Source organism: Sander vitreus, chromosome 13 (assembly GCF_031162955.1).
Source record: "Sander vitreus isolate 19-12246 chromosome 13, sanVit1, whole genome shotgun sequence".
Taxonomy (NCBI): Eukaryota; Metazoa; Chordata; class Actinopteri; order Perciformes; family Percidae; genus Sander; species Sander vitreus.
Window position 1 is genome coordinate 8,993,800 of NC_135867.1, and position 13,253 is coordinate 9,007,052.

At 39.5% G+C, this 13,253-nt stretch overlaps 1 protein-coding gene across 1 annotated transcript in view; it reads left to right on the forward strand.

Moving 5' to 3' along the window:
- Nucleotides 1-13,253, forward strand: part of fstl4 (follistatin-like 4) — a 206,017-nt gene that overhangs the window by 155,656 nt on the left and 37,108 nt on the right. The window contains exon 6 of the mRNA XM_078266348.1: nt 8,491-8,657. Within this exon, the coding sequence (XP_078122474.1) occupies nt 8,491-8,657 (167 nt within the window). The remainder of the gene's footprint in view (nt 1-8,490; nt 8,658-13,253) is intronic.

A 13,253-nucleotide genomic window follows, 5' to 3' on the forward strand; every position in this document is an offset into this window, starting at 1 on the left:
AACTGTCTCATATCGCACTGTGGGTTCTGTTCTGTACTGGGAAACAATATTTTTTTTTAATTATCATGCGATTACAATTATTTTAATTTAGTGGTAGAACAGCAGTGCTTCTAACCAACTTTTAACCAAAACAATTCACCCATTGTTTCAAAAATACGCATCTAGCTGCTGTGAAGGGAAGTATTCTCAACCTTAGATCTCCTGCCAAACTGGTGCTCCTGGCTTATTAATACAGCATGGAACACTTTTTAAAATACTCCTTTCTGCACACACTCCCACTATACACTTCCTCCACTGGCTCACTCTCTGGCTTCTTTTTGTGATCCTAACAAGGCTTGTTCACTGCCTAGTTAAGGGGCCCTGCTGGAGAAGAAGCACCATCACGGCTTTGCTGGAAAGTTGAGAGGCAGCCACGCAAGGAGGCACTTTAAGTAGAATGACAGGGAAGAGAGAGAGAGGCAGATTAAGACCAGAAAGTAAAGGAAAGTGTGAGACAAAAAAGGAAGACTTACAGGGAGTCATGGAGTCACAGAGATAAAGAAAAGAGGGTGAGCGACTCTGTGAAGGACAAAGACAGAGAGAAATAGCCAAGGATGCAAACAAAGCATCAGAGAGAAAATGATACGGTGGGTGAAAGAGAGAAGGAGTGAAGTTTGAGAAGCAATGAGGAGCTGCAGCAGAGGATTCCTCTATACCTGTGGAGGAGATTAAGGGTCTGCATCCAGTGTGATTAATGAGCTGGCCGCTGATTGCTCATCCCCATCTCCCTCCCATGAATAATCACCACCCCTGCACTGTCAAAGAGAGAGCAGAGAGCTCAAGTAAGTGTGTGTGTGTGTGTGTGTGTGTGTGTGTGTGTGTGTGTGAGCGTGCGTGTGCGTGCGCGCGTGTAAATGAAAAATGTAAGGTAATATACAGTGTATGCATAGAAGTAACTGCCCAAGAGTACATAGTTATTGATTTACTGAGAAAATGGGTATGCATGTACAGTATGATATACAACATGACATTGTATTTCATTTATTTTTTTAGGACAATGCACATTATTTAACATTTACTGTAAATGTGTCAGTGTTAGCCAGCCTGCAGTGCTAACTGTAGTCCTTTTGCGAGATATTTTCAAACCAGACCAACAGGAAACAACAAGACATTAGTACAGGTTAAAATTTACAGACAGAAGACAACAAGACATCATAAATATTATTGTATACAGTATATATACACACTATATGAATATATTTAACATGTCAGTGTGTTTGAAACATGGATGATATATTTTCTAATAGCTGCAGCCCACCTGCAGAGAGCAGTCCTCTTACTGAATGCACAGTGACACACCAAGATCATTTGTACTAACTGTGAGCTCCCAGTGGGAGTCCTGTCTCCCTACATGTACTGTACAAACTCAACAGTGTCAGTGTGTTCACAGAGGACATTATCACAAGCAGTCGTTTAGTAAGACATGCAGTAGTTTCTACAATTTCAAAGAGATTACATTCTCAGCATAAATCAGTAAAACAACGTGTAAACAGAGCATCTTTAGATTGAGTTAGCCTCTTTCTGAGCAGAACGGCAAAGATGTTGTTTTACTTTTGAGGTTGCTAACTTTTTAATATATGTCAAAGATACATTGGTGCACATATATAAGCACACCTTTAGTGCACAAACGCAACCTACATTCTTTAAGCATCACCATGTATCAATGTATACTACTTTGTTGCATTTATTGATTTTGGCTTCCAAGCATTTTTCCTGATGTTAGAACACAGGAAAAGGTGATCCAGAGACAGCATGTGTCCCTGTGATTGGAAGCGCACTCTGTGGTGAGGAACCTGTGTTTAACCACAGCCTTACACACAATAATATTGTGTGCTGCATTGCCTGGTGGTCTAAGATTACCTGTTGTTAAGACTTTTTGGTGGTTGCATAGCAACAATGAGAAAATCCATTTTGCCTCCTGTTAAAACGTGCCTTTAGTTGAGGGCTAACCCAAGTGCAAGCATGACACCAGCATGAGGTTACTCTGAATCTAGTCTTGCCTTGCCAGACCCTCCTCCAAAGTGCGCAGGAGGAGAGTCTGGCTAGTCCACATAGCATTCGGGGATGGGAGGGAAACGTGCTCTAGTTTATTGCCATTTCTTTAAACCAATCACAATCGTCTTGGGCGGTGCTAAGAATCGGAGAAAAGCTGCGGTGCTGCTGCAAAATAAGCTCCGAAGGAACTTGTTTTGGTGGAACGTGTACATTTAAAAGTTGTTTTAGTCCTGCAATAGAAATCTCAGATTGGACAGATAGTCTAGCTAGCTGTCTGGATTTACCCTGCAGAGATCTGAGAAAAGGTTAACCATAGTCCTCATAAATCGACTGGAGTTTAAAATGCCAACACAAAGGAAGCCCAAGGCAATGGATATGCGGCCTAAATGAGGCGGCAACGGAGCAATCCCGGAAGTGGAACGTCAAGGATATAGACTACTCTGAATCCTACAAGTCTCAAATGCTAAGTAGTTTGCCAGGCTAGCAAATGAAGGCCATTTACTGTAGCAGATGCTTTTCACTCAGTGATGAGCTTAATGATTAATGCCTGAATCTTAATTTACCTAACGAAACCGAATGAGGATATTTTTTTCATGAGGGTCAAAAAGGAATAATCAAGTGTGCCGTGCATATATTTGCATACATGACACATGAAGGGAGGAGAATGTACTTGAGAGTGAGTGGCACACAACCCCTCTACATACTAAGGCTTATGTTCAATGAGAGAGAGAGAGAGAGAGAGAGAGAGCAAGAAAGAGAGAGAGAGAGCACTCTGGTTTTGTAATGTGGGATGTATGTGTGTGGCTCTTTCTGTGTGTATATCTGTGTGTACATGGCATCAGTTGGGCTGAATCATCCATCTAGCATTTACAGTCTAATCCAGACAAGAAGGTGGAAGTTGACACGCATTCACTGCTTTGGTGGTATTTCACTTGTAAACCTGTGCATATTTTGCATTTTCACTGCTTTCACTAATTGATAATATGTCCAAGTGTTCCTTTAGAACCTGTTGCATGTTGATACGTAGTCACTAAAATGTTGTTGAAACATTGTTGTAACAGCTATAAGTATGCCAAGTGTCCAAATATAACTTTTCAACCAAGTTTAGACCAGTGGAAGTAAACACATAGACATATTTTTTACCTGCAAATCACTATAATGCTTACAGAGTGCTGATAGCGATAGCGTCACCTGAAAGCACCATAGAATCCAGTTGGAGCTTTTGTTTGTTTAGCCTAACGTTACATAACTCATGGGGAAGGCAAAATGTTGCCACGCCAGTGACTTTAAGGAAGCAGGAGGAAATCCCTAGTCATGTTGTTTCTCCATGAAATCCTCATGTTCTGTATGAAACCATACTCTACATAGGTTTCTTGGGCACAAAGAAGAGCGTCTTTAACAATTTTATATGGTTCAGATTTTTATTAAATTGTGGGTTTCATTTGTTAAAAAATACATGTCATGAATTGCAAGTTTGTTGACTAGCAATCATATTCTATCAAATTAAGTCAAAAAGCTAATATTGTAAGTTACTACAGCACTTTCACATCCATCATGTGATCAAAAGTGGTAATGTTAACATAAGTATTTTTCTCCCGAAGCTCATCATAACCAATTGCACACTGGTAAAATGTAAAGGCGACAGTATTTTTTTATTTTTCATTTCAATTTGCATCACAATTACTATGTGTCATATCGGATATTATCTTAAAGTGCAAAGTACCTATACAGGGAGATTCAATCAAAGAGTCCAATGATATTCTGTTTTACCATTCCTCAATCAAGCATTCTCGAAGCTTGATGCTCATCCTCGCTCTCTGCCCCTCACTACTCCTCTCTTTCCATCTGTCTTTCTCTCTCTAGCTCCTCCTCACTCTGTCCCTCTTCTTACTACATATTTCTTTCTCTCTTCTAGTCTACAGTCAGGATGTTATCTGTCCTACCCTCTAAAAAAAGTAATGGTGTTCTGCTCCTCTGCTTTGTGGCTTGATGTCTTACTCCACCTCATGAGGGGCTGGTCTCATGAAAGTGGAAAGGGACAACTCTCTCAGCTGCAGTCTTGAGCTCACCGCATTAGTTATTCCCTGGGAGATCTTCTACGTGCTCTGCATCAAATTTGTCTCTCTTCCTGTCTCACATGCACACACATTTTTACTCCTTCTCTTATGCCCCTGTGTCTTGTTGGTCCATCTTTCGGTATGTCTTTTTTTCTTTCGTTTGCTAATTTGCTCTCTTTTTTCGCTATCTGATGTCTTGTTCCTCTTTTCCCTTTTTGTCTTTCTTTTCTCCTTACATGCACTGGTTTTATTCACCCTATTTTACTTTACTTTATAAAGTACTTTTTATATAACTATCCTTTTCTCTGTCTTCACATTTTTCTACTAATATTTACCTTGCTCCCTCTCTTTTCTCTTTCTTCATCTCTTTACTCACACTGTACTGTAAATCCCTTCAGAGCTGGTTACAGAAACATCCCTGTTGGCCCTGTCAGCCCACCCATAGCTCAGTTAGCAGGGCTGATCGATCATTGGAGCTCCTGAATTCCCCTGAAAGTCAATTACTAACTTACACATTGGAGCTATTTTGGGAAAGGGGGGGAACTGTAGGAATCATTAACTAGATAATGCCATGACAACCTTCCCCAGCCAGCCAGAGCAGAGCATGCCCTGCCTGTGGATATGCAATTAGTCTGGGTCATCTGAGAATGGCACAGAACATGGGAGGATGTTTGGACAGATTTAGAGTTGCTTTCACATAATGTGGAAGTAATCTTTGTGGTTGTTGCTACTTTTTGAGAACCGCCAAAAATGTATTTATAGTACTAAATAACAAAGTCTGAATGCTTGGTCAGATTCATAGTCGTCCTTATTCATTCAATGATCAGATATATCATGATTGACTTTGCCAATTTTGATCAGTGTTTTATGTAGGCAGTGTTCTTCTGTGGCTTGTTAAGACAAGATTCAACTCTGATGCATTTGAAAAGTTAGGCTCATTGTAAAAGAAAATTCTCCTGCACCAACAGGATTGCTGGACAGACATGTCACAATAAAATTAGACTTAACAAATAAAAACACATTTGCAAACACTGTCTTAAAATTATTAAGATTCTAAAACACAAATCTAAAAAGAACACCTTAAAAAGTTACAGGCATGGAAGTGCACATCTGACTTTAAATGCCTACAACCTAAAAAAACGAGAAAACATTGTTGCCTCTTTTTAAAAGGAGTGTTGAATAGTCTGCTCTGTCTGTGAACTTAAAACTAAGCCTCATTAAAGCCTACTAAACCTTATTAAAGGTGTTTGTTAAATTGAACTTATTTGGATATCAACACTAGAGACCGACCTGCAATCAACAGATGGCGGTTTTGAATTATACAACTGGAAAATCTTAACATTTGAAACATCCCTTAATGACAAAGACCAAGAAAAGTGACATGAACAGCAATCGACACGTTTTCTAACTAACACGCTTATTTTTCATCACATTTTTTTCCTCAGTACCTCAGTGGGTTACGTTTGGATGGCATCAAGATTAAGTTCATAGTGTCAGTATTAATTTCACTACTAGTCCATCTTTCATGAAGGTAGATTTTACTATGGCCTTTCTGCCAAGCTTTAAAAGTGAGGACTAATACATCAGCAGAAAGTTTAGACTGACCTCATATGAATGGTTGGCAGACTGTTGCAGAAAATATTTAAACACAGCTGCCCATTTTGAATTGATGGAACATTTCCTATTTAAATTTGGTATGTACAGCAGTGTTACAGTCCTGCATTGGGGGATTTGAGCTGATGTAATCTTTTCACTGCTGTCAGTGTAGTAAAATACAGGTTTTAGTTAATTAAAAATAAAAAATAAAACAATTTTTTCCCATGTCAAATCAATGACTCAAGATACACATCCCAACTTCATTGTGGCAACACTTGCTTATTTGCTGTAGCTGTTAAAAGCACCATCATCCTTCACAGTAGTCAGTGTTTTATCTGCCAAAATCTATTAATTAGCTTCTGTTTCTACTTCTGCTCTGACTGAACTTTGAAGAGACAGTTCTCGCCAGCAAACTTTTAAAGCTGTATACCTACTTTTATACCTAAAAAGAATCAATATTAAGTCATACTAGATGTCCATCTGAACAGTGAACTGCTGCAGAAATACATAGCAAACCTGACGTCTTGCTTCCATGTACTGTATTATTCAATTTAACGTGAGATGTGGTCTAGTCGCAATGCACAGTACCACCCTGGAACCACCCCTCCAAGCCATGTCAGATCAATGTGATCATCCCTCATCTGTCCACATGACACTCAAAGCCTGTTCTGCCACCCAAATTATTTCTCTGCTGAATTCTAACTTTGTTGGACCTGGCAGTGTACTGTACCCAAGGCATTCTGAAATATCACTGACAGACCAAGCTGTCAACCCGGATATATCTATCACCTGGAGAGCTATGTGAAACAGACAGCTAATAGCAAGGGGTCTTTCACAACAGCGTTTGTCAAAGTCCGGATCCGGAAAGTTCCCCACAAACATTTCAAAGTCTGTTAGCCATCTACTTGAAGTCTGTTTGGACAGTGAAATAGTTTTCTACTGTATGTGGGTGTTGAGATGAAACCTTGTTGTGATACTGTCTTTATCACTGCCTTTCAGTCATCAACTCTTCAAGGCCCATCTTAATGTTTAGATTTTATTTGTACTTATAGATCTGTGTGTCATTATAGGTTAGATTTGATAGAGTTGTCAAGTGTTTTCAGCACAAACACCACCAGGGTAGGTTAATGTAAACTCAGTATAGTTTATTCTGAAACAACTCTGCAACTTAATTTGTTCATTTGTTCTTCATTGTCCACTGCTTTGTTAATCTAATCTAATCTAAGCTAAAAGTAATAAACAACCCCGCTGTGGAAGGACAGTTTTTAAGTCTGACAGTAACAAGATGATTCGTTTTTAAAAATATATATATTTATTTCAGAGAATAGCAGGAGCACCCTAATCAGCTGATTGAGTTTAAAGTGCAGAACATGTGGTATCATTATGCTCTATTTCTTTACAACATCTGAAACCACATCAGTAAAATGATGCCATCACGATGACCATACTCCATGCAGATTTTATATTGTTGAGTAGAAGCTAATTTTATTTAAAATGGAATGACTCCATTCTTTCGAAAAACCATAATGATCAGTACATTCATCGGGATCATCATATTTATTGTAATGATACGTCAGTAAATAGTTGGATACTATTTCTTTGACTTAAATAGATTGATATAATGTTGTATGTTCAGGTAGCCTATTCCTTGTATTCAGGTTTCTCAGGGAATTGCTGACTTACTTGAACAAGTTAATTAGTATGCAAGCTCTTTATTTGGTCTAGTGTTTATTTTGTGCAGAACCTTTACGCATTTACTTTGTAAAAGTCATGCAGCAAGGGCAGTTTATAGTATCAGTCCAGTAAATGCCCCGTTTACTTGGATGGCTCCATTTAGATTTATATCAGGTGACTGTGTCTCTTTATTTATTGAGCCAAGTATATCCTGTCCCCAGCCAATATTGCCCCAGGGTCACACACTGACATATATAATGTCAGTGTCGGTGTGCCTGAACTCCACATTCATATAATATCTCACTGTCATCAGCATATTTATGCTCCTTTCCCAATTGTATACTGTACCAATTTGTTTTTTTCACTTAATTAAGACAAAAACTAAAATGATTTTTAAGCATATTTTGTCATAGAGTGTACAGAGAAAATGAAAGGAAAAATGAGAAGAAGACGAAGAATTAGGTGTTGTTGTAATGCAATGCAAGGTCATGAGAAAATATTTAATTGTTAGAATAGATTGCACCTACCGTATATATCTTGCATAACCCAGTTTGCAAAACTTTTCAAACTGTTTTATGTCTACTTAAAACATTGGGCCCAATATAAGTTAAAACTCACAATAATAAACGTTCAGCAGCTGACAAAGTTTCCAGACTGTAACCGTGACTGTAGATTTTGTGCCCGGCCACACAGCTTGGCGACAGTCACTATTTATGGCTCCAAGGGGAACCAGTGAAAAATAATTCTTAATTTGCCGTAAAGGTGAATTGAATTGGATGGCCATTTCAATGAACATAAATTTCCCTTAATGAGAAGAATGATATTTGGCTAGCTTGAGTCCTCTGACGCGTGGTCTTTTTTCACACTGAATATCCTTCACTCCCGGACAGCTGTTTATCCTCCCTGGTCCACTAGTAATGAGATGGATGCTTGCAGCTTGGCTACAGTTCCACTACATCAGCACACTCGTTCTGATTTGTGACTTTCTCTTCCTCCTTTTTCCATCTTCTAATTTTTCAAAATCTTATCTTACTTATCTTATCTTACTATCATCTCTTATTTGCCCCTCTGTCATCCATGTTCTCTCTCCAACACTCATTTTCCTTCATACTCTTTACTATTCTAACAGAGGTTGTCCAGTTGAGCCTGGCAGAGGACCAGTGGATCAGTGTCTCCACGGTAACAGTGGGCCTCAGTGCCGTCCTTACCTGTGCCATCCAGGGTACGCTGCGCCCGCCAATCATCTGGAAGAGGAACGGCATCATACTTAACTTCTTGGACCTGGAGGATATTAACGTGAGTGCATATTGTTTTTTTTATCATGATTGATGCTGTAGTTTGTCACTGTTGTGATGATGGTGGGACTGGAGTTGATGGCGATGGCTACAGAATTCGACAGGGAACACAGTCGAACATAAAGTGCACCAAACAAGCGCCCAGCTTGCTTTTCTAGCACACACACAGTCTGTGAGATTGAAAATCAAAAATTTTGGGCTGCACATGGACGTCCACACAGATGTCCGCACGATTCTTCATGGACTTGGGCAGATAAAAAAAATAGTAATAGGAGAACAAAAAATCTAAATTCAAAGAAAGAAATCAGACAAAAAAGAACAGTTTTACTCCCCGGCTCTCTCTGTGAAACAGTAGAATTATAGCTTGCTCAGTGCTTAATGAACTATGTGGCCATGCTCCTGTTTAGACACATCTGCACAGGTGATAGCACAGCGCTGGCCTTTCTTTACTCACCACTGCATCACAATTCACTAATTGCATGTTAATGAGCGGCCTTGTTGGTCTGCTGTGATGATGAGCCGATAAACAATGTCAAGTGTTAAGGTGGAGACTGGAGCTGAGGTGATGGCAACAGAGGTCCTTGAGGCTCTTGACCGTGCATAATGAATTTCTACAGAGCACAGTGATTTGTGTGGAGGAGGGAGAGAGGAGCCCCATCTGTTTGACTTTTTAAATAAAAAAATAAACAAAAATCCCTAAATTAAATGAAAGCGATAACCTCAGTACTTTGTTGTGTGTGCAAGAGGAAAAACATTTTCAAAGGAATATGTCAAGTTTTCGTGGCCAGTTGGTCAATGTAGCCAGCTTTCTCTTGTACAAAGGATATTGTATTTTAATAGACTTTCTGGCTAAATAAAGATACATAAGCCATTAACTAATTAGAATGTAGACATCCAAATAAATTACGGGTTATTAAGGGTAAAAGATAAACATCCCAGGGGGTACTTGGATATGTATTTCATATGGATGAAGGAAGGAAGTTTAATTTTAGAAAGGTGTTAATGTACATTCCATATGTACAGTACATTAATCATTTGTCATGAAGCATATGTCATGTGTTAATATGAAGCACTGGATCTATAGCACATGAATGATTTTAATATACAGTGGGGAGAACAAGTATTTGATACAATGCCGATTTTGCAGGTTTTCCCACTTACAAAGCATGTAGAAGTCTGTAATTTTTTTCATAGGTACTCTTCAACTGTGAGAGACGGAATTGAAAACAAAAATCCAGAAAATCACATTGTATGATTTTTAAGTAATTAATTTGCATTTTATTGCATCACATAAGTATTCGATACATCAGAAAAGCAGAACTTAATATTTGGTACAGAAACCTTTGTTTGCAATTACAGAGATCATACGTTTCCTGTAGTTCTTGACCAGGTTTGCACACACTGCAGCAGGGATTTTGGCCCACTCCTCCATACAGACCTTCTCCAGATCCTTCAGGTTTCGGGGCTGTTGCTGGGCAATACAGACTTTCATCTCCCTCCAAAGATTTTCTATTGGGTTCAGGTCTGGAGACTGGCTAGGCCACTCCAGGACCTTGATATGTTTCTTACGGAGCCACTCCTTAGTTGCCCTGGCTGTGTGTTTCGGGTCGTTGTCATGCTGGAAGACCCAGCCACGACCCATCTTCAATGCTCTTACTGAGGGAAGGAGGTTGTTGGCCAAGATCTCGCAATACATGGCCCCATCCATCCTCCCCTCAATACGGGGCAGTCGTCCTGTCCCCTTTGCAGAAAAGCATCCCCAAAGAATGATGTTTCCACCTCCATGCTTCACGGTTGGGATGGTGTTCTTGGGGTTGTACTCATCCTTCTTCTTCCTCCAAACACAGCGAGTAGAGTTTAGACCAAAAAGCTCTATTTTTGTCTCATCAGACCACATGACCTTCTCCCATTCCTCCTCTGGATCATCCAAATGGTCATTGGCAAACTTCAGACGGGCCTGGACATGCGCTGGCTTGAGCAGGGGGACCTTGCGTGCGCTGCAGGATTTTAATCCATGACGGCGTAGTGTGTTACTAATGGTTTTCTTTGAGACTGTGGTCCCAGCTCTCTTCAGGTCATTGACCAGGTCCTGCCGTGTAGTTCTGGGCTGATCCCTCACCTTCCTCATGATTATTGATGCCCCACGTGGTGAGATCTTGCATGGAGCCCCAGACCGAGGGAGCTTGACCGTCATCTTGAACTTCTTCCATTTTCTAATAATTGCGACTTCTCACCAAGCTGCTTGCCTATTGTCCTGTAGCCCATCCCAGCCTTGTGTAGGTCTGCAATTTTATCCCTGATGTCCTAACACAGCTCTCTGGTCTTGGCCATTGTGGAGAGGTTGGAGTCTGTTTAAGTGTGTGGACAGGTGTCTTTTATACAGTTAACGAGTTCAAACAGGTGCAGTTAATACAGGTAATGAGTGGAGAACAGGAGGGCTTCTTAAAGAAAAACTAACAGGTCTGTAAGAGCCGGAATTCTTACTGGTTGGTAGGTGATCAAAAACTTATGTCATGCAATAAAATGCAAATTAATTATTTAAAAATCATACAATGTGATTTTCTGGATTTTTGTTTTAGATTCCGTCTCTTACAGTTGAAGTGTACCTATGATAAAAATGACAGACCTCTACATGCTTTGTAAGTAGGAAAACCTGCAAAATCGGCAGTGTATCAAATACTTGTTCTCCCCACTGTATGTATATATATATATATATATCTCACTCACATACACTACATTAATATGACGAATCTTTGAAACCTCTGTTAGAATAGTAAAATCTTAGCGCAATAAGGGAAGGGAGAGGGTGACAGAAAGAAATGACAAAAAAACAGTGAACAACAAAAGACTACAGGACTTTTGTTTTTCTTTTCTTACTTTCCTGTCAAAGTCCTTTCAGCCCACAATTTTCCTCTGTTGAATTGTGTTGAAGCAAACAGGCTTGTCTTCAGAAGTGTAATTCAACAGTGATGGACATAATTTTGCATTCTGGCATATAACCCCCCGAAAAACCTGAGAGCTGAGCCTCCATTACAATCAGTGTCATTTGTCTGCTCTCTCATAGTCTCTTTCAGGTCTTTGTTCTCCGTCTGTCTCTCTCTGCCCACCTTCCTATCCACTGTATTGTTTTTCATTGTGTTTCTGGGTTTTTTTTATACTCTAAATCAAAAATAGGTATTTTACATTTTCAGTAGAGCTGTGTTCTCCAAGAAGTAACTGCACTGTGTATATTGGAGGGTTCAGACCTGTTTCACATTTGATTGCATGAGAGCAAAAAGACAAAAGTGAGATTGGAAACTAATTCTTCAGAAATAAAATGAATAATGTATGTTTCTTTTATTAAAAACAATTACCCCACAGCTACTTTTATTTGCATGTACATTGCTATCACTTGGTAAACATAAACTGAATGTGGCTCTTTATTTGCAAGCTGAGGTTTATTCAGTGTATTATGAAAAAGCAATGGTGATTACCATTGGAGGATAGGTCAAAGGAGACATTGATGTAGTGCTGCATCTGAAATGCAAAACGTCTATGAGTGACTTGAATTGTATTAAATTTAATGTAGCCACAGGCCATCTTCATATATAATTTGTCTGCATTTAACCCATCCTAACCAAGCAGGCAGCCATAGTCTAGTGCTCGTGGACCAACTCCAGTTGTAATGCCAGTGCCTACTTCAAGGGCAATGGCAGGAGTTTCCAGCATGCATGTCTTTATGGTAGGAGGAAACCAGATCCAGCATAACATTTTTTCCGCACTGGCCCCTCAGGCCAGTAGATCAGGGTTGTACTGGCCCCTTGTATATTTTTACTGGCCCAGAAAAAAAGAGGGGAAAAAACACTTTTCCAAATTGTTATTTTATTAGTCAAATATGCATTATAATGATACATCCAAACAACAAACAGAAATACTATTCTGCATCTACAAATATGAGTTCAGTCAATTTAGTTGGAATGGACTCTAATAATTCATAGTTATTCTACAGTAATCCTTGTTTTAATTTACTTTAAAAGGCCAGGGTGAGGCTATAGTTTCACTGCTGCCTTCCATCCCTCTTTGTAAACTCCCAATATGGATGATTGTTATCATGAATCAATAGTGTGTATTTTGGGTAAAAAAGAGCAATCATTTTTCAATGGTTTTGGTAGGCTTTATATTAGTTATTGTTCTTAAATTATGCAACATCGCTAATTTGCCGAAATGTTATAAAGAGAAGACATGCTGATCAGGCAAATATCAGATATTTAAATTAAACTTATTCTATTCAAACAAAAGCCATCTGGTAACAAGTGTGTTTCCTCTTCATGTTCATGGTGTAGTAACCTGAATATTTCCCAGCCATGTTTACTTTGGCTATTTTCTCCGTTCATTTTAAAATAATTGTAAAATTTCCGACAGCGTTTGACCGCAGCACTGGGGAAGCTTACTTTGCAGCAATTCTCCTTTGCAGGTAGCTTACGTTAGCTAGTAATTATTAGCGCACCCGGTCCCCGCGGTCCCTCCCCTTCACTCACAGCCTCTAGGATACTACTTCACCTGGAGGAGAGCAGACAGCAGCTGCAACTGGGGTCACAACTCGACCCCAGCCAGACTG